Source organism: Geotrypetes seraphini, chromosome 15 (genome assembly GCF_902459505.1).
Source record: "Geotrypetes seraphini chromosome 15, aGeoSer1.1, whole genome shotgun sequence".
Taxonomy (NCBI): domain Eukaryota; kingdom Metazoa; phylum Chordata; class Amphibia; order Gymnophiona; family Dermophiidae; genus Geotrypetes; species Geotrypetes seraphini.
This window is the reverse complement of record NC_047098.1, coordinates 7,180,477-7,200,697: the sequence shown is the minus strand read 5'-3', so window position 1 is coordinate 7,200,697 and position 20,221 is coordinate 7,180,477. Positions and strand designations below refer to the sequence as shown.

The following is a 20,221-nucleotide window of genomic DNA, read 5'->3' as shown; positions in this document are numbered from 1 at the left end:
CTGATTATGGTAGTATCTTTAATAGGTAATTATTAAGCCATCCGTAGCCACTTACTTTATAGAATATTTTTGGCATTCTCCTGATTTGTTTGGCTCGAATGTGAGAAATCAGCACACACTTTCAATTTGGATAACTGCCAACAAGGTTGTACGCCCTGCGCCCCTGGAGCTATGTCAGGGTCTATTTAAGAGATCTTCAAGATCATTTCACACAAGCTGCAGAACTGCCACGACTTTTCCAGCAGCCAGAGAAAAGGCGCCGCTTATAGGTGAGTTCGTTAAGATTCAGGTGTTTGATATTCCTCTTTTTTCCAAGGATAGGAGCTCAGGAATTTCAAAAAGGCAGCATATGGAACCGAAATATTTAGCATAGTACAATGCAAGAACATTATTTGAAATAGGGGAGAAAGAGCCAGAACGTATGATGGACTTCTCCAATGGAGAGTCCTCAGTTCTTGCCACAGTAGAAGTTGACCGTCACACCATCAGCATAATGCAACTTGTAACTGGCTTGTACGTTCGGGGAAGTAATACTTCGCCCATTTTGCACGGATCTGTGTTCATCTTATAGGATTAACACAGCAAACGCTCTACTTTACTCTAAAAAAAGAAGCTACACTTTCCATAGTTTTGTATCGGCAGAATGAGCAGCAGCAAAATGAGTGCGATGAGCAATATTGAAATCATAGTGGCACATTAACAAGCCTTATCATTACCCTTGAAGAAGCCCATCAGTGCGAAACGGGCTGGGCCTCCGTCGGGTTATTGAGCTAAGTGCTTAATGGAGCCCCTCTCCAGTACCTGAGTGGATGTGATGCAGGAGCTCTGGCAGCAGCCCCTCCACCCCAGGGCTTCCCACCTGGGGGGCGGGTCTAGGGTGTCCGGATATTACAATTGTAAAATCTGGCAGCCGTACCCCCAAGTACCTATTATCACCATTAAATTTACTGAACAAAGCGCTATGGTTTTGTAAAAGGGGGGAGGGTTAATAAGAGAGATATAATACATACTAAAAGGAAGACAAAATATTTATGAAGCACAAATCAGAACATTCAGATAACATAGATATGAACTAATGCTTTTCTATAATGCAACTTATCCTATAGCCGATATTATAGGGGGGCAAGATGAATGGTACAGGGTGCTTTGGGATAAACAGATGGGAGGATAAACTCAAGACAAGTATGCTTTATTGAAATGTGAAGGTTTTCTAGAAGTTGCCCTTGTCCCTGGGACCTGACAGTATAAAGTCTGGACTGACCATGGTGTCTTATTTTTAAATGTCTCTTCTAGGTTCTGTGCAGAAATGAAGAATTACATTCTAATCCTCACCCTCCTCAGCTCCTGTGAGTTCAGCTTCTAACTGTAACAATGTCTAAATACGTAGCCTTGACTAATGTGTTATACTACATTACAAATGTTCTTATGTTCCATGAACCCCTGCAAGCTCTATGTGCATGAGACATCAAAATACGCTTTAATAGGATAGGAAAAATGAAAGCCAAGATGATGTTGGGTGGTGACCATTTTGATCACATCACTCCAAAGTTAAAACAGCTTCTTTGGCTGGATGGGGGAAGAAGATAGAGTTAGTGAGATAGTGGAGGGGTGAAGGCATGCTGTGGGTAGACACAGTGGATAGAGGGAAACTGAGGACTGCATAATAAGAAAGAATTTAATTTAGACGGAGGCAGAAAATAAAGAAGGAAGACCAGAGAAGAAAAGGAAAGGTTAGAGAGAGAGAAAGAGAGAGATGCCAGCGAACGGGCAAGGAGACAGAGATATCAGATCTGAGCGGAGCGGAGGAAATGAGAAGAGAGAGATGCTAAAAACCACAGAGGGGGAGGGAAAGAGAGATGAAAGGAGAGAGATGCCAGACCTTGAAGGAACAGAGGGAAGATGATGGATGGCAGACCAAAGGGGGGGGGGAGTGGTCAAGAGGAGAGATGGCAGTGGGAGACAGCCTCACGAGTACAATTTACCATTCTTGTACAAATCTGTCGCTGCCTGTTTCTGTCAGCCCCTGATTGTCTACAGAGCTTAATCCAGTTGTACAAGATAGCACATATGTTAAGATCTGAGACGACTAGGAACTTGATACCGGTGATACCAGATTTATACAGAATACATTATGCAAACATCATATCGTGTGCCCTTTCCTTTGCAGATCACTTTGGATATCAATGGGTTAACAGAGGCTAAACCCTGCACTGTTACTTGTTACACGCTGCTTATGCTGTTCGTTCTGGCTAAGAAAACCGGGGTTCTTCCTTGCACTTGGGCCAACAATCAGTGATTAAATTAAATATTAGAATTTCATTTTCACCACTGTTTGTTCACTATTTTGATTTGCTGATTTCACTGCGCACATACACACTTGGGGTTTTATCCGATGATGGTGTGTGGCTTAATCTATGGAGATCTAGCCTAAGGTTTTCATTAAAGCAATAGATTGGTTCTTTCTTAGTTGCTCTTCCGAGCTCAGAACTAGAGAATGACACAAGGAAAAAAATTTATCACCGTTCTCGCCACGTCCCTGCAAGCTCAGTCCCTGTCCCTTCCCCGTGAGCTCAGTCCCAATCTCCGTCCCACCCCGCAAACTGTCAGATCCCATCCACACAAGCCTCGAATAGTTATGATTTTATACTGAACTTATTTTATTAAAGTATAAAGAGACAATATTCTGTACAATTGTCATTTTATAAACACAAATAATATAGAGCAAGGTTCAACAAAACCCCTGTCTCCCTTCCCCTTCACAAATATTCCCTCCACTATTGCGAAAACTGAACAAACCAAATTACTACAGAATGCTACATAGAAAATTCAAGCTAACAGACTACTTCCGTCCCACATGGCAGGAATAGTGTTAGGGGAGGGCAACTGCCCCCTGGTCAGAGAGAGAGCCCTAAGCCAGCTGGAAGCTAAAGAAGCACAGCCTGGGCTTTGCGGTCCCCAGTTATGTCTAATACCAGCTCTAGCAGGATACATATGTCAAATCTGAAATATTCTAATCACAAAATATAAAATAATTTTTTTTTTCTACCTTTTGTTGTCTGGTAATTTTATTCTTCAAATCACATTGGTCTCAGGCTTTAGTTTTGGGTTCCTTCTGTCTGTCATGGCTGGTTCCTGAAGGTAAAATAGGCGCAAGAGGAACTGAGGAGGAGATGCCAAGTCTGACACGGGCGCAATTTTTTTTACCACAGGAGCAAGACTTTTCACCGTTCCCACAGGGCGGTCAAAGGTCTTGTCACCATTCCTGCGGTAAACCAGTTGCAAATGTCCCCATTACTGCGGATTTACTGCGGTGACCACGGTTTACCACGGTAACCGGTAACCGTGTCATTCTCTACTCAGAACCTCACACTGAGGATACCCCTTAAACAAATAATTAATTATAAGATACTAAAATATAAAAAAGCCTTTTAGTGCAGGGACTGGAAGGTGGCAAATTTTGCACCGATGACCCAACAGCGGCAATTCTTATGTTCTTATGTTAGCCTCTGTTAACCCATTTATATTCAAAGTGATCTTTTAAGTACCATTGGTTCTTTTATTGGGGATTATGTGAGATTTGATTGCAGAGCCATGGTTGTGGAATACCCTGCCAGAGTATTTTCACTTCATCACCTCTTTACAGAAATTTAGAAAGACTTTTAATGTCCCACCTTTTCATTATTAGGTTAGGAAGAAGTTTTTCATTATTAGGTTAGGAAGAAGTTTTAACTGTCTTGAAGAATCAATGTACTTCTTTGTGGAAATATTGTGTATGTTTCTTTGAGAGCCCCTTTGGTAAAAGGCAGAAAATAAGAACATAAGAATTACCATACTGGGACAGACCAAAGGTCCATCAAGCCCATTATCCTGTTTCCAATAGTGGTCAACCCAGGTCCCAAATAGCAAAACAGATTATATGCTGCTTAACCTAGGAATAAGCAATGGATTTCCCCAAGCCATCTCAATAATGGCCTTTGGACTTATCTTTTAGGAGATTAGCCAACCCTTTTTTAAACCCCGCTATGCTAACTGATTTCACCACATTCTCCGGCAACAAATTCCAGAGTTTAATTACACATTGTGTGAAGAAATATATTCTCTGGTTTGTTGTTAATTCTCTATTTAGTAGCTTCATCGCATGTCCCCTAGTCCTAGTATTTTTGGAAAGAACAAGTGATTCACATCTACAACTTACACTCCACTCATTATTTTATAGACCTCATAGAATTCATGTGAGCGTCAGATCAGTTACTGCCGGTACTAAAAGCCATGCTACGCCTTTGTAAAAGGAGGGGTTAATTCTTTTACCAGTTAAAAAGCAGTGGTCCCAGCACAGACCCATGGGGAACCCTACTCGTTACCCTTCTCCACTGAGAATATTGACCATTTTAACCCACTCTCTTTCAACCAGTTGTCATTCCATAAAAGGACCTCCTATCCCATGACTCCCTAATTGCCTCAGAAGTCTTTCATGAGGTATTTTGTGAAATGCCTTTTGAAAATCTAAATACACAATATCAATCGGCTCACCTTTATCCACATGTACAATTCAAATTGTACTGCCTACTATTTAAAACCATAAACGGAGACAGCCCAGCCTACCTAAACAACCGCCTAATCCAAACTACCTCAACCAGACATAGGAGAACCCACAAACCGTTCACACATCCCCCAATCAGAGACGTCAAACGAAAAAAACTGAATGATGGCCTTCTAGCCAAACAAGCAGCAAAACTAGACCGCCAACTCTCCAATTTACTGATAACGACCCCCAGACTACAAATCGTTCAGAAAAGAAATAAAAACCACGCTATTCAAGAAATCCTTGAAGACAAACTAACACCGCAATTGTCTGAAGCAACTCGCTCTACTCTTCAGTTCCTCTGGAAATGGCCAGATAACTCCTTTTGTAGTCCACCTTGAACCGCAAGGTAATGGTGGAATAGAAATCACTAACGTAATGTAATGTTTATTCACCCCTTCAAAGAAATGAAGTAGATTGGTGAGGCGAGATTTCTCTTGACTAAATCCATTCCTCCATATTTCAGGTGCAATTGTGGTACATGGCATCCATGAGTTGATACAGTTTGCAAACATGGTACAGCAAGTGACTGGGAACATTGCCATCCTAACTTATATTAATTATGGATGTTATTGTGGAATTGTTCTAGGAGGTACACCAAGAGATGCAACAGACTGGTAAATTCTTACTAATTATTACAGTAACTTTACTTTCTCATCTAGCTGTTCAAAACAGTTGTCAAAATAGGGTGTCATGAGAAAAATAGTGTCATGAGAAATAAGGTTTCTCCTAGGACAAGCAGGATGAGTCAGCCACATATGGGTGTTGTCCCAACAGCTCCCAATTTGCGGATAAGCCCTCCAATAGCTCAGAGAGATTTTTTTTTCTCTCTGAGCACGTGCAGTGCCCGGGCCCCACTGGGCATGCCTGAGCCCTACCCATTTCCCCCTGCTTCCCCCTAATCCCCAGTCTTTAGTTTCCGCCCGTTCCCATCGGTCGGATTTTCTACAGCTCTCCATTACAACTTTTCTACTCATCACCTTGAAGATGCCTGAATCATCTAAAGAAACGACTGGGAGGCAGGAGAAGGATGAAAACACTGGATCCTCATGAATTGTGCACCCACTGATTGGATCCGGCGCTCGAGGTTTCCGTGTTGCTTGCATTGTGCGCACATGTCACCACATGCACGCAAGCTAAAGAAAAGGGCACTGAGAGACTTCATGAAGAGAAGTGAGGCCCGATAATCTTCCTCCAGCAGCCATCCTCATCAGAATGCAGCAGCGGGGGATCCAAAAGCTACAGCGGATGCCCTGGCTCAGCTAATCCCCCCGCCTGCACTCGGCCCGGTAGAGAAATATCTCCCGGAGTCCCTGCATGTTGCCGTTTATAGCCAGCCTCTGCAGGGCAGCTGATAGGAGTCTCACCAGACCGAGAGATCTCTCCAGGAGTCACTGCATGCTGCCGCATAAAGCCAGCCTCTGCGGTCAGCAGATCGGGGTTTTCGCCCTCCAGACTGAGAGATCTCCCCCGGAGTTTTTGCATGCTGCCGCGTAAAGCCAGCCTCTGCAATCAGCAGATTGGGGTTTTCGCCCTCCAGACTGCATGCTGCCGCGTACAGCCAGCCTCTGCAGGGAGCCGATCGGGGTTCCCCCTCCAGCCCCAAAGGTAAGTCCTATCTGCTTGTTTTGGGGAAAACCTCTGATAATCTTTTGCAGCCCCGAGGGCTCTGGCCCACCCTCCTCCCAATCTGGATTTAAGGAGAAAGAAACTCCCATGCTTCTTTCCCTCGGAGGGGACCTGCAGACCTCTCCCACCAGCAGGTGACATGCTGCCCCAGAGTTCAGCTTGTAAAGGACATGCTGAAAAAAAAAAAAAAAACAACTCGATGCTTCTTTCCCTCTTGGGGTCCTGCAGAGTCTGCAGTTCACGCCTCTCCCCCCCCCCCCCCCACCCCGCCCCCACTCATGTCGGGAAGGAGTCTGCCTTTCACAGCAGGGTGCTGATATCATCAGTGATGCGGCATGTCAGACCACGCCTCTCCAAAGGTGGGGGTTTGAAACTCCTCAGCCTAAAGAGCAGTTCACTGCACTTCAGATGCTTTTCCAGCCAGCATGAGGGACTCTGCTACTATTTATGATTTCTATAGCACTGAAAGGCATATGCAGCGCTGTACAGTTTAATATACAATAGGCAGTACAGCAGGAGAAGCTCACTCAAGAGGCATTATCACTCCTCTTTCTCTGCCTCCAGGCACAGTGGGAAATGCAGCCAGGAGCACTGGCACAGATGAAGGGGTGCATCCTGCCCCCTCACTGCAGGCTCTTCCCCCCTCTCAAGAAGGACAGAGAATGTCGGTGGGGTACATGGAGCCACCCAACCAGTCAAGTGGAGCAGCAAATGAACCTGCGAACCACCAGGGTTGAAACCAGCAGCAACAGTTAATCCTCCTGCTGACCCACTCCTCTCTCAGCGGGCAACACTCCCCCCAATGCCCCCCTTTAGAGGAAGCCACGCACAACAACATGGCGCGTTCCAGCGGCATGCCATGCACCCAAGCAATGGAGGAACAAGCAACACACCAGCCTCCAGCCACGCCCCGAGTCACCACCCACAAAAATTAATAAATAAATAATTAACCAAAAAAAATAAAAAAACTCACAAACGAGGACTCACCCCAAGTCCCTCCAGAAACTCACAGCCTTTCTCAAGATCCATGTGGGTGGACATCAAGTACCCAAGACAGAGTACTACAAGGCCTGAACTACCAGTACCAGTACTTCACGCAGGCAGTGGCGATTCCAGTCCACAAGAACCTCCTTGACTGCAGAGACAAGATTTTGGCTGACTCCCTCTTCAGGGCAACCAACATCAAGGAGACTGGGATTGAAGTACCAGATCTTTCCAGCCCAGAGATTTGACAACCCGCAGCAGGCATACATGGACATTGCGGTAGCCTTGGCGCTTAAGAGAAACAGGGCAGCACGACCCCCCCCCCTCCAACGCCCCGTCAGGGAAGGACCTGAAAAACCCTGGATTCCACGGGGAAAAAGACCTTCGAGGGTGCAATGCTGAGCGCACTAATTGCTGCGCTCCAGTTCCAGATGCGGCTTTGTCAGGAGGCCAGTGAGAGAAAATAAATAAATAAAATAAAATAGGGACTCCAGCTCACTACCGAGCCAGTCCACACTGGCAGCAGTCTGTGCCCCAACGCTCGCAACAGTAACATAACTGCTACGCAAACAAGCACCGCCCGAGGGCAGGGGCATCCAAGGGCAGCCCTCTCCCCAAGACAAAAACAGAACCTTGACCACCCTCTGGCCCAGCAGGATCAGATTGTCTGCGAAGGCTTGGCCCAGGATCACCATCGACCAGTGGGCCCTCAGCATCATCAAGCAGGGATTCCGAATTCGTCTCCACTTCCGCCCCCCCCCCCCCCGTGTGGTCAGGGCACCCTCCATCTGATGACCCAATTTTCCTGCAGCAAGGAGAGGACCTGCTTCGGCAGAATCAATAGAGGCGGTGACGAACAGAGGAGATCACCAAGGGGTTTCTACTCCAGGAACCCCCGCGTCCCCATGGACAAGGACAACGCTCGATCCTGGATCTCTGCAAGCTCAACAGGTGCATACACAAGGTCCAGAGGCACTCTCTGGGTACAGTCTTGGCCCTGTTATAGCCCGAGTATTGGCTAGTATCCCTGGACTTACGTGATGCATACACTCACGTGCCCATGCACCCAGCCCACAGGAGGCATTGTCGCTTCTAAAGCCAAAACAAATGCGTCCAGTACAAGGTCCTACCCCTTGGACTCTCAAGGGCTCCAAGAGCGTTCACAAAGTGCATGGCAGTGGCACATCCTCGCCTTCAAGGGGTGTGCGTCCTATCTTATCTCGACAGCTGGCAGCCCCGACAACCACCATAACCCTCCTCCAAGAACTGGGGTTCCTCATCAACTACATGAAATCCCACCTGATACCCCCCCCAGGGGATATCGTTCATCCGGGCAGTCATCGACACCACACAGACCAAGGCCATCCTACGGGACTACCAGATCGACGCCATGACATCCCTGGCCCAGTGCATCCCTGCCAGCAGCTCATCGTCAGCACGCTCCCTCCTGTGTCTCGGCTGCAGTCTTTGTTGTCCAGCACACCAGACTACACATGAGATCCCTGAAAGGGCACCTCAAACGTCACTGGGACCAGTGTATCCAACCTCTGACCACCCAGATACCCATTCACCAGCCCATACACAAGACGCTTCACTGGAGAACGGCCCGAGATAACTTAGCAAAAGTGAAATCAGACCACCACCTCACCAGCTGGTGGCCACCATGGATGCCTCCAAACATGGAGGGGGGACACACCTTCTCGATCCTCGCACAGGCGTCCTCACTCCATATCTACCTACTGGAGCTCAGGGCCATAGTGAATGCCCTCGAAACCTTCAAACAATGGGTGACAGGCAGGGCAGTCCTCACCCAAACAGAAAACCAGGTGGCCATGCACTATATCAACAAGCAGGGAGGGACAGGGTCAGCCTCACTATGCAAGGAAGCTTGCCGCATGTGGGAGTTCACCAACTCCATTCAATGCCCCATCCAGGCAACTTACCTCCCGGGGAAGCAGAACGACCTGGCAGAAAGCCTCAGCCACCAGCTGGATCCCGATGAGTGGTGTCTCAACCCAGCGGCGACGAAGAAGATCTTCAGCACCTGGGGCACACCGAGCATCGACCTGTTTTTAACCGAACCGAACTCAAAATACTTGACCTTCTGCGCAAAGAGATCAACCCATCGCCGTCTCAGCCCCGACGGTCTGTCTGTGAGTTGGAACCACGGACTCTTATACGCCTACCCGCCATACCCTAAGTCCTGCAGAAGATCCTTCAGGACAGAGCAACGGTGACCATGATTGCCCTGTCCGGGCCCCTGCAACCATGGTTCCCGTTCCGGCAAGGGATAGCGGTTCACCCACCTCTACCCCCTCCCGATCAGTGCAGTTCTCATAACACAACGCGGGAACCTTACCCTCCACCACGACCTGCGTTCCTTAGCCCTGACCGCATGGATGATGAGAGGATGAACCTACCACAAGACGTGGAGCACACACTTATGGCAGCCAGAAGACCTTCAACCAGAAAACGCTATGGGATTGAAATGGAGAAGGTTCCACTACCGGTGCACAGACACGCAGCGAGACCCCTACAACTGCCCCATACCGGACATCCTGCAGTACATACTGAGCTTAATCTCAGTGGGACCTAAAACCCACTTCCATCAAGGTCCACCTAAGTGCAATCGTGGCATACCACACTGGCCTAGACAACAAACCAGTGTTGAGGCATTCAGTAATCACAAAATTTCATGAAGGGACTGTCCAATCTGCACCCACGGTCAGACCACCACCGCTCGGATGGGACCTCAACTTGGTGCCACATCAGCTCATCTCGACCCCTTCAAACCTTTGAGGGAGGCAGATCCCATATTCCTGGCCGGGAAAACCTTGACCATTGTGTCGGCCAACACACTCCTCCATGAGAACAGGGTGGTACCCAGAACCCACCCCCGATTCTTGCCGAAGGTGGCTTCAGCGTGCCTCCCGGCACTCTACATCTCCCCACAGGGAGGCACACAGCCACCTCAGCAACACCTCCTGGACTGTGTGCGGGCCCTGACTATGCAGCAGATTAGACAAGCCTCAATTGTTCGTCTCCTACAACCAAACAGACCAGGACTTCCGGCCACTAAACGCAGGCGCTCGCGCTGGATATACAAGTGCATCCCCTTCACCTATAGAAAAGCGCAGCGTCAACCGCAGGTGGGAGCCCACGCCCACCAGCGCAGAGCCATAGCCACCACAACGGCTCATCTGCACCACACACCAATAGGGGACATCTGCGATGCAACCACTTGGTCCTCCATGCACACCTTCACCAAGCACTACTGCCTCGATATAGCATTCCACGCTCCAAATGCATTCGGCCGAGCAGTCTTGGAAGTGGCTCTTCCCTCCCGGGAGGGACAGCAACCACTAGCACAGCCTTGACAAACACTGATCAAGTAGGGTGTTATAAATATCGACAAACACTGATCAAGTAGGGTGTTATAGATATTGATTAAGTAGGTCTTCCAGCACTCCTGTCTAGTCTGAATGTGGAATAGGCAAGTATGAATTCTCACATGCAAGTACGAATTGTCACTGTTGACCAGTTGATTTCTCACTGTTCATTGATTGTCATTGACCAGTTCACTGTTCTGTGAGTATTATTGCTCAGTTAACACAGCACTTTATCTAAAACCTTGTTTCCTCAACTTCACCTGCTTCGCCTGATTACCCTGCACGGCTCGGCCTCCACAGCCAGGCGAGGGATGCACAGAACGCTAAGGCGCAGGTCCAGTCGGTACATCCCTCGGCTAGGGAGTCACCCATATGTGGCTGACTCATCCTGCTTGTCCTAGGAGAAAGTGTAGTTACTTACCTGTAACGTAGGTTCTCTGTGGACAGCAGGATAGTCAGCCACACAACCCACCCGCCTCCCCATACGGCCGACCCGGCCAAAGCTGGGAACATCCTGGGGATTAGGGGGAAATGGGTAGGGCTCGGGCATGCCCAGTGGGGCCCGGGCACTGCACGTGCTCAGAGAGAGAGAAAAAAATAAAAAATCTCTCTGAGCTACTGGAGAGCTTATCTGCAAATTGAGAGCTGTTGGGACAACACCCATATGTGGCTGACTATCCTGCTGTCCACGGAGAACCTACGTTACAGGTAAGTAACTACACTTTATCCAAATGGCACTCAATTTACACCGACATATCAGACATATCAGATTTTCAGTGGTCTGATATGTCAGTGTAAAGCTTGCTAAGGGATGATAAGCCTTGAAAAAAACTTCTGTAGGTGAAACATGTAGGCTCCTATTTCCCTGAAAAGAAGACCACAATTAAAAGCTAAGGGGCTCAGAATTAAAAAAAAAAAAAAATTCTAAAAAGTGGCCTAAATGGCTACTTGGACGATCAAAAAGCCTGATCCTCCAAGTAGCCATAATCAAAGCTGTTTTTAGACGTATCTAAAACCAGCTTAGGCCTTTCCCCTGCCTCTAAACGCACAGAGAGAAAAGAGGCGTTTTTAGAGGCGGGGAAAGGGCAGGGGGTGGGCGGGAGGTGGGCCGACCTAGACCTAGGCGTACAACAGGTATAACCAAAGATTTTGACAGGTTGCCTAGTCGGCACTTATACGTTTTGACTTAGACCAAGTTATAACAGGTATAAGTGCCGAAAAGGGGCCGCTGAACTGATCGCTGCAGCTCAGCGGCTCCAGCAACCTGCCTACCCCCCTATTGCAACGTTCGCTGCAGGAGAGATGGCTCATCTCTCCTGCCAGCGATGGTGATCACCCACCCCCCTCCGAACCGTGGCACTTCGGGGTGAGCATCGCAGCAGAGCATCTCACTTGCCGGCGATCATCACCCCGAAGTGCCTCGGTTCGGAGGGGGATGGGCGAGCACCATCACTGGCAGGAGAGATGAGCCATCTCTCCTGCAGCGATCAGCCCTCCCCCGACTATTACGATCGGGCAGGAGGGGGCCCAAGCCCTCCTGCCCGGCAACACCCCGAACCCCCGACAGCATTGAGGCAAGAAGGAGCACAAGCCCTCTTGCCCCGGCGGCACCCCGAAATCAAAACTATGTTCGGGGCAAGAGGGAGCCCAAGCCCTCTTGCCCCGGCGGCACACCGAACCCCTGACAGCATCGGGGCAAGAGGGAGCCCAAGCCCTTTTGCCCCGTCAGCACCCCGAACCCCCGACTACGTTCGGGGCAAGAGAGAGCCCAAGCCCTCTTGTCCCGCTGACTCCCTGACAGCATCGGGGCAAGAGGGAGCCCAAGCCCTCTTGCCCCGCGATTCCCAACCTGCCCCCCGCCAAGTCCAATGGGGCCAGAAGGGAGCCCAAGCCCTTCTGGCCCAGCGATCTCCAACCTCCCCCCTCCCCATGATCCAGCCAGGAGGGAGCTCAAGCCCTCCTGACCCAGCGACACCCCTTAACCCCCACTCCCACTAAAATACGTGCAGGAGGGATCCCAGGCCCTCCTGCCTTCGATGCAACCGCCCCCGAACCCCTGATCGTCCCCCCCACTGACCCACAACCCCCCACCCCCCTTCCTGTACCTTAAAAATTGTTGGTCGGACGGATGGGTGCCGTCCAACAGGCAAGCCATCTCCGGAATGGCTGGCCTTAGGGTCTGATTGGCCCAGGCAGCTCAGACCCCGCTCACAGGTAGGGCTTGAGGCTCCTGGGCCAACCAGAATTGGCCCAGTTGTCTTAGGCCCCTCCTGTGCTTTTAACTGTTTCCAGGGCCTTTTCTTTCAGTCTTCACTTTCTGCCTTGCATCCATCTTTGGCATTAAGTTAATATTCAGTTTTTCCATTTTTCTGCTTTCTTCTCAAAATCTACTTTTCCATGTCTTCCCTTCCCTTTCTATCTCTCTCTCTTTCCTCTTTCCCCCCCAGTGATCCGATTAATTTAGCCATGGTTTTCATCAACAGCCTTGGGGCCTTTGCTAGGCTGGGCCATTTTCAAAAGAGGAAGTCGCATCATGGTAATGGGCCGACCTAGAAAAGGCCCCGAGGCTGTTGATGAAAATCGCAGCTAAATAAACCTCGCGGCAGCTCTGTGGCCAAGTTAAAAGCACATTGAGCTGCCGCTGCTGTTTGGGGGGGGGGGGGGTGCGAAGAAGACATGGAAGGCAGGAGTCTAGGGAGATACTCGGCGAGAGGCAAGTCAGCTGACCGGCGCTTCTCTTCCTCCTCTGTGAGCCGCGGCACACAATTTGCGATACACTGCTCTAACTACTAGGCCACACTTCCTCACCTAGAAAAATTGTCTCTCATTTTTTGTGGTCTGAGTCTCAGCATTTCTGGGAAGCGCCCCTGTTGCGGTTTATTGCAAAAGCCACAATTCGTCTAGGGTCTCTAGCGTAGCGGGCTGACGGTTGTGGGATGGACTTCCTGATAATATCCATCGGATTCCTTTGTTTCTATCTTTTCGTAAGTCTTTGAAGGCTTATTTTTTTTCAGGAACTTTGGTAATTTGTGACGGGAGAAAATTGTGGTTGCCATATTCAGAATGTTATCGACGGTTTGGAACGTAGAGTCTTATTCTAATGGATTTCTTTTTTTGATTTGACGGTGTTGATGTGTTAGGTTGTTTGTTTATTAATGCATTTGTGTGTAACCCGCTAGATTTTTGTGATATGTTGGATATAAATGTTTTAATTAATTAACCCCCCTCCTTTACAAAGCCACGCTAGCATTTTTATCGCCGGCCGCAGCGGTAAGAGCGCCGTCGCTCATGGAATTCCTATGAGCCCTGGAGTTCTTACTGCCACAGCCTAAATAAAAATAAATATGCACACGACATCTTCTGAATAATACCCGCCTTGCTTTATAAGTTTTAACCTCGGCACTTTCACCCTAACCTGCAGACAGAGGCTCCACCTTGACTTCTTGTGTCTTTCATTCTTTGCAGGTGCTGCTTCAGGCTCAGTTGCTGTTACGCTAGAATGGAACAGCGGAAATGCAAAATGGCCAACTATGATTTCACTTACAAGAACAAAAACGTTATATGCAGTAAGTGAACCAGAGGCTTAATTGTCATTTCTTGTGTTCTTCAAGCACAGACAGCCAAAAAGTTTCATTTCATGTCAGGGTTCCAAAGTTGTTTTGGAAATGCTCATTTTATTCAGTTTTGGTTGGCCGTTTGGGTTTGTTTGTTTGTTTGTTTTTTTTCTTGTCTGCACCATCTTTTCTGTACAAGATTAATTCTTGATCTTGTTATTTTAAAAATTGACAAATAAAATTAAAAGAATAGCCCCACTGGGTCAGACCAATGGTCCATCAAGCCCAGCAGCCCGTTCTCATGGTGGCCAATCCTGGTCACTAGTACCTGGCCAAAACCCAGAAGAGTAGCAACATTCCAGAATCTCAGAGTGGCAAGATTCTGGAACCCCAAGAGTATCAACATTCCATGCTACTGATCCAGGACCTGCAGTGGAACAGCGTTAAGATCCCCTGAAGGCAGAGAGCAGGGAGGTTGTGGTCAAGTCCACATAAAAGCCTACAACTCAAATCAGGCACAGAGATACTGGAGGAAAAGAAGCCACCCTGCAGCGTAAACCTTCATGGTTGATCCTGTGCCCTGAAGCAGCGGCATTTTCAGCTGTGAAACGATGGCCATCGTAAAACTGTTCTACTGCTCAGATAAGTTTTTCTATGCTGCTATATTTCGCTGACTATTTGATTGAAATACATTACTAATAAAGGTTAATTTTGTGCCAATGATGGATGGTATGGAGTAGAGCCGATGTGTTCATGGCTCACTTCGTTTGTGCACTTGGAACTTTTCCTTGAGGCATCTGAGGCTTTTTTCCTTCATTACAGCAAGTATGGGTTGTGTGGTTACTTTTTTAATATCACTGGAGTGGTGTATACCGTTGTTGGAGTTTGTTGTTCCTCCAGTCCTTCATTAGTCTTCCATTTTTTTCTGCTTACTTCATTTGTTAATGATATGCAGTGGCGTAGCGAGGAGGAACATGGGCGCAGAAAGCCCCAGGCACCTCTTTCCCTCGCTACACTGCTGAAGACATATGATAGCTTGTTGCAAACAGCCCATATCAATTTCTGCCTAGACATTCACATGCTGTTGACGCAGGTTCAGGCAGCCAGTCTATAAACTGGTGCCTTGTTCTTTGCGCTACAAAGGGCTAAAGACGTACCCAAGTCATTACAGAATACACGCAGAAAGCTGCATCAGGGCACCCACGGTTAGGTCGGTGGCTGACATAAGTTGGCGCACTTACTGTAAATGAGCACAATTAATGGCGTTCTCTAGGTTGCGCGGGTTGCTTGGTGACATGCGCCTGCTCCGCCCACGTGTAAGCGCCCTGACGTTTATGTGTAATTTAGGTTCAATGTTTGTAGAATAGCAATCTCATGCGTAAGTGCTGCGATCCTATACACTAGGTGCCAACTTGTAATATTGCTCTTATAGGCAATTGTCGGGTCTTCAGTTTGAGCACCCTGCCATAAAATTGCCCCCACGCTACCCTGACCTGTTCAGTTTAATGCATGGGGACTACCTGCAGGAGACGTCAATAGTGTGGACATGGCTTATAGCTTTGTCAGTGTGCTCCAGCGGTATAGATACGGGTGGGTCTGAGTGGGCATAGGCCCACCCAGCAGTGGCTCCTCACTCCCATGTCTCCTTAGAAACATAGAAATAGACGGCAGATAAGGGCCACGGCCCATCTAGTCTGCCCACCCCAAAGACCCTCCCCTACCTTTCTCTGTGAATAGATCCCACGTGTCTATCCCATTTGGCCTTAAAATCAGGCACGCTGCTGGCCTCAATCACCTGAAGTGGAAGACTATTCCAGCGATCAACCACCCTTTCAGTGAAGAAGAACTTCCTAGTGTCACCGTGCAGTTTCCCGCCCCTGATTTTCCACGGATGCCCCCTTGTTGCCGCGGGACCCTTGAAAAAGAAGATATCTTCTTCCACCTCGATGCGGCCCGTGAGATACTTGAACGTCTCGATCATGTCTCCCCTCTCTCTGCGTTCCTCGAGTGAGTAGAGCTGTAACTTCCCTAGTTGCTCCTCGTATGGGAGATCCTTGAGTCTTGAGACCATCTGGGTGGCCATTCTCTGGACCGATTCTAGTCTCAGCACATCCTTACGGTAATGCAGCCTCCAGAATTGCACACAGTCTCCGCCAGTAGCTCAGTATCTTCCCCTTTCTCTGAATGCCTCCACATCCCTTCCCAGTGTATCTCCAAAGCGGCCCTGGCAGTGGCGCAGCAAGGATGACCAGCATCCAGGGCGATGGTGCCCCTCTTCTGCTCCCCCCTGCCGCATAAGCGCACCCTTCCCCCCATACCTTGGTAACTTCAGTGGCCACAAACTTGCTGCCCTTATTGGCTTCAGTGCTCTCTCTGATGTCTCTTCCTAGGTGTGGGTCCCGTAAGTTAAAAGGGGTGGGGAAAGGGGTGGGTGTGTGGCAGGGGGGAGTGGGAAAGGGGACAGAGAGCAGGAGGAGTGCTGGCGCCCCAAGGAAGACCGTTCCCAGGGCGGACTGCACCCCCCCCCCTTACTACAGGTCACTGGAAGCAGCAGCAATTCATATTTGTGCCTCTACTGCCCCCCTCAGGCTTCCCTCTGCCACATTACATCAGTGAGGAATTAACATCAAGAAGAGTGAGGCAGGGCAGAGGGAAACCTGTGAAGCCAGTGCAGGTGGCAAGTATGAATCGTTGCTGCTGCAGGGAATGCCTTGGAGGTAGACCAGGAAGGAATGGAGGAGAGTCAGAGAGATGAAGAATTGCTGGTCCATGGGTGGGGGACAGAGAGCAGGGGCACGGGGGATGGGAGAGAAAAGACAGGGAAATATGTTAGATTTTGGGGTAAGGGAATGATTAAAAAAGACCCTGTACTTATTCCTAGGATAACTCTTTGGGTTTCTGCCAGGTACTTGGGACCTGGGTTGGCCACTGTCTCAGTATGGCAATTCTTATTTTATAGATCTACGGTGGGGGGGGGGAGAGAAGTGAGAAAGGTGGGAACATTCTGAGCTACAGGGAGGGGTTTGGAAGGGCCCACCCCACCATGTTAACTCTGGATCCAGCCAAAATAGCGGATCTGACTATGCCACTGCTATGATCACATTAGCTCACTTGTCTTGAAGCAGAGGCGTTTTGCAAGAATCTGTTTCTTACTGACATTCTGAAAATCTGTTTTTCTGTTTGCACAGGCTCGAAGAATCCGTGTGGAATGCAGACCTGTGAATGTCACAAGACCGCTGCATACTGCTTCAGAGACAGTAAAACAAGTTACGACATTTTTAAACTCCGCCCACTCCATCCTAAGGCCTACAGAGCATACTTATTGAAGTGCAGCTTGACGAAAAGACCTTCATGTTAAAACAAAAATTGCCCCGTCCTCAGATATGAGAGCTAATCACTTGTTTATAACAGCATCTTTTCTGTAGTTTTATAAGGTTTGATCATTGTGTTTTAGATCATATTTATCCAATTGATACCCAAAGACTCCTAAGACTCCCGATGCAGGCCGGGTGGCCGAAACATGATCATGTCGAGTCATTGAGTTACTTTGGATGAATGAGTTATTTTGGATGAATAAAGACATTTGGATTTATCAGATGAGTTGAAAGACACTTTTTGTGCACCATTCTGATTGGACATTTCCACTTTTGCTCTTGCTTGTTTGATTTTTGTGGATTTGTTTCCCCGGTTTTAGTGTAGTTACACTAAAACAGGGGAAACAATTTATTTTTTGTGCGCGCTATTTTAATTTGTGTGCACGGGTTTGGCAAGTTGTGTGCGCGCGCACAAGCGCACAGCTTATTATTTCAAAAAATGGCCATTTTCTCTACCTGATTTTTGGATGCACTTCCGAAAACGTCTAAACTCAGATATAGGCGTATCGAAAACGGCTCTCTATAGCACTTACAACAGCTTTGTAAAAGGACCCCATATATTAAGTTTAAAGTTTATTAAAACCTTCTATCCCACCCTCTGGACAGACCTGCTGAGTGGCTTACAATCTAAAAAGGGGGGTTTAGTGTAATATAACGAAATTAATTAATTGTAGGGTAAGGATGGAACTGCAATGTGGTGGAAACATACAGGGACAACATATGTTTAGCCAGAAATTGACATTGAGGGGGAGGACTTTGAGCCACTACTGCTGAATATTCAAATTGGGCAACCAGATACTCTTAGGCCAGCTCTGAGGTCCACAAAACGTATCACAATCTTTGAAGGTGCCAAGAAACAGACAATATCAGAACCTTAGCTGACCTGGAACTGACTCCTAGATCATAAACATCTGGTTTAAATCTTTATTAATTTTCAAACATTAAAAGTGCATTGCAAAAGTTTTAAACCTAAACGAATCAGGAAAAGCACTTTAAATATACCAACATTCTGAAAACAATCATTTTCTCCCGCCTTCCTCCCATTCATTCACAAAAGTATAACCACATATAGAATTTCAATAAACTAAATCCAAGAAATAATGATGCCTTCCCGCCTCCCTCCCTCCCACCCTGGATGTGTAAGGAAATTAAGTAAAAAGAAAAGGTACATGACAACTAATGTGATTCAACTCCACACCCTTCCAAACGCATTACTATATCCCAAAAATTCAACATTCATTCTTTCAGATTTGTAACTGCAACGTACGTTCGCCCACCAAAAAGTATAATTAAGCCTATCGTAACTCTTCCAATTGCGTGCAATCATCTGCATTGCTATTCCCGTCATAAACATCTGGTATATTGCATACATTTTCTATTCTAACGTTAAATCCCCCAAGCTATACTGTAGAATCTTGACATTCATCTTTCGGGTTTCCACTCGTTGCTTCTTCATTCAGATTCAGATTTAATTGCTGCAGGGATCAAATCTTAGGCTTACCAGTCCTGTAACTTTATATTTTTATTTTTTAATGGCCTTTCTGCAACTATTCTGTAGGCATTAGAATGGTGTGGAGCCTTTCAATTAGGGGCAGTAATTGTAGCCAGTTTGCCGATTAATATGCCTTTGTGAACGGCTGTATGTAGAGAATGACACGAGGACAAATTTGTCCCTGTCCCCACAGGATCTCAATATCCCCGTCCTGTCCCCGTGAGTTTTGTCGCTGTCCCTGCTCCCATTCCTGTAAGCTGTGCCTTAACTGTACAAGCCTCAAACACTTATGATTTTAAAGTGTTTTAGGCTTGTGCAGATGCGGACGGAGCTTAGGCATTGGTGGAATGAGGCATTATGACATCACAATCTGAGCTCTAGAATGTTGCTACTTAGGATTTTAAAGGGTTTGAGGCTTGTGCAGATGAGGACGGAGCTTAGGCATTGGTGGAATGAGGCGTTATGACATCACAATCTGAGCTCTAGAATGTTGCTACTTAGGATTTTAAAGTGTTGAGGCTTGTGCAGATGAGCATACAGGAATGGGACAGGGACAGGCTCACAGGGGCGGGATGGGGATAAAGAAAATGCGCAGGGACAGGGAAATTTGTCCCCATGTCATTCTCCAGCTCATTGTAATTCTTGAATTGCTAAATTTGTCTTCATTGTATTTGACAATCACTGTGTTGCCAAACTGCTGTTTGAAAAGAATCAAGATGCATTTTCTGTTGGTGATATATCCAAAAATAAAAGATGCAAAACTCAAATCTGACATCTGCAGTTGGTTGTGTCTTTTTTTTATATCCAATTTGTAGTACCTATACTAATTATCAAAGTGAGGCTTGTACACAGTTTCTGGCAACATTGCCTTGCCCATGACATGTTCTGGGATTTTCTCTTGCCATTTTACCTAATACCATCATTGACCTTGGGTCCTGAGCTACGTCAGATAATTTCATATGTTAAATAGCTAGTTAATACTAGAAGGGCTACATCTCTCCAGATGTACCAGTCAACACAGCATGTTGGTGGTTCCTTGGTATTGTCCAGCCAGGCTACAGAAACTTAGAAGGTCGGATGTCTTTGCATATGCAGATCATATACAACTTTTAGACCCCTTAAATTCTCAAAATTCCCATGAAATTCAAGAGATCAAAATCTAGAAAAAATCAGTCATTGGCTAATTGAAAACAAGCTTTCTTTAAATATAACTAAAA

General features: G+C 47.4%; 1 protein-coding gene across 1 annotated transcript; it reads left to right on the top strand.

The window, feature by feature from the left end:
* The first annotated feature begins 229 nt into the window (after positions 1-229).
* On the top strand, positions 230-17,731 carry LOC117348835 (acidic phospholipase A2 BpirPLA2-I-like). The gene is made up of 5 exons (XM_033921367.1): positions 230-269; positions 1,294-1,346; positions 5,049-5,199; positions 14,050-14,150; positions 17,327-17,731. The coding sequence occupies exons 2-5, from the start codon at positions 1,307-1,309 to the stop codon at positions 17,494-17,496; spliced, it is 462 nt and encodes a 153-aa protein (XP_033777258.1). The 5' UTR covers positions 230-269; positions 1,294-1,306; the 3' UTR covers positions 17,497-17,731.
* The last annotated feature ends 2,490 nt before the right edge of the window (positions 17,732-20,221 follow it).

Coding starts and splice junctions, on each gene's coding strand:
- LOC117348835 (XM_033921367.1), top strand. CDS start 1,307: ATGAAGAATTACATTCTAATCCTCACCCTCCTCAGCTCCT. Junction 1,347..5,048: donor CCTCACCCTCCTCAGCTCCT/GTGAGTTCAGCT, acceptor TCCATATTTCAG/GTGCAATTGTGGTACATGGC. Junction 5,200..14,049: donor CCAAGAGATGCAACAGACTG/GTAAATTCTTAC, acceptor CATTCTTTGCAG/GTGCTGCTTCAGGCTCAGTT.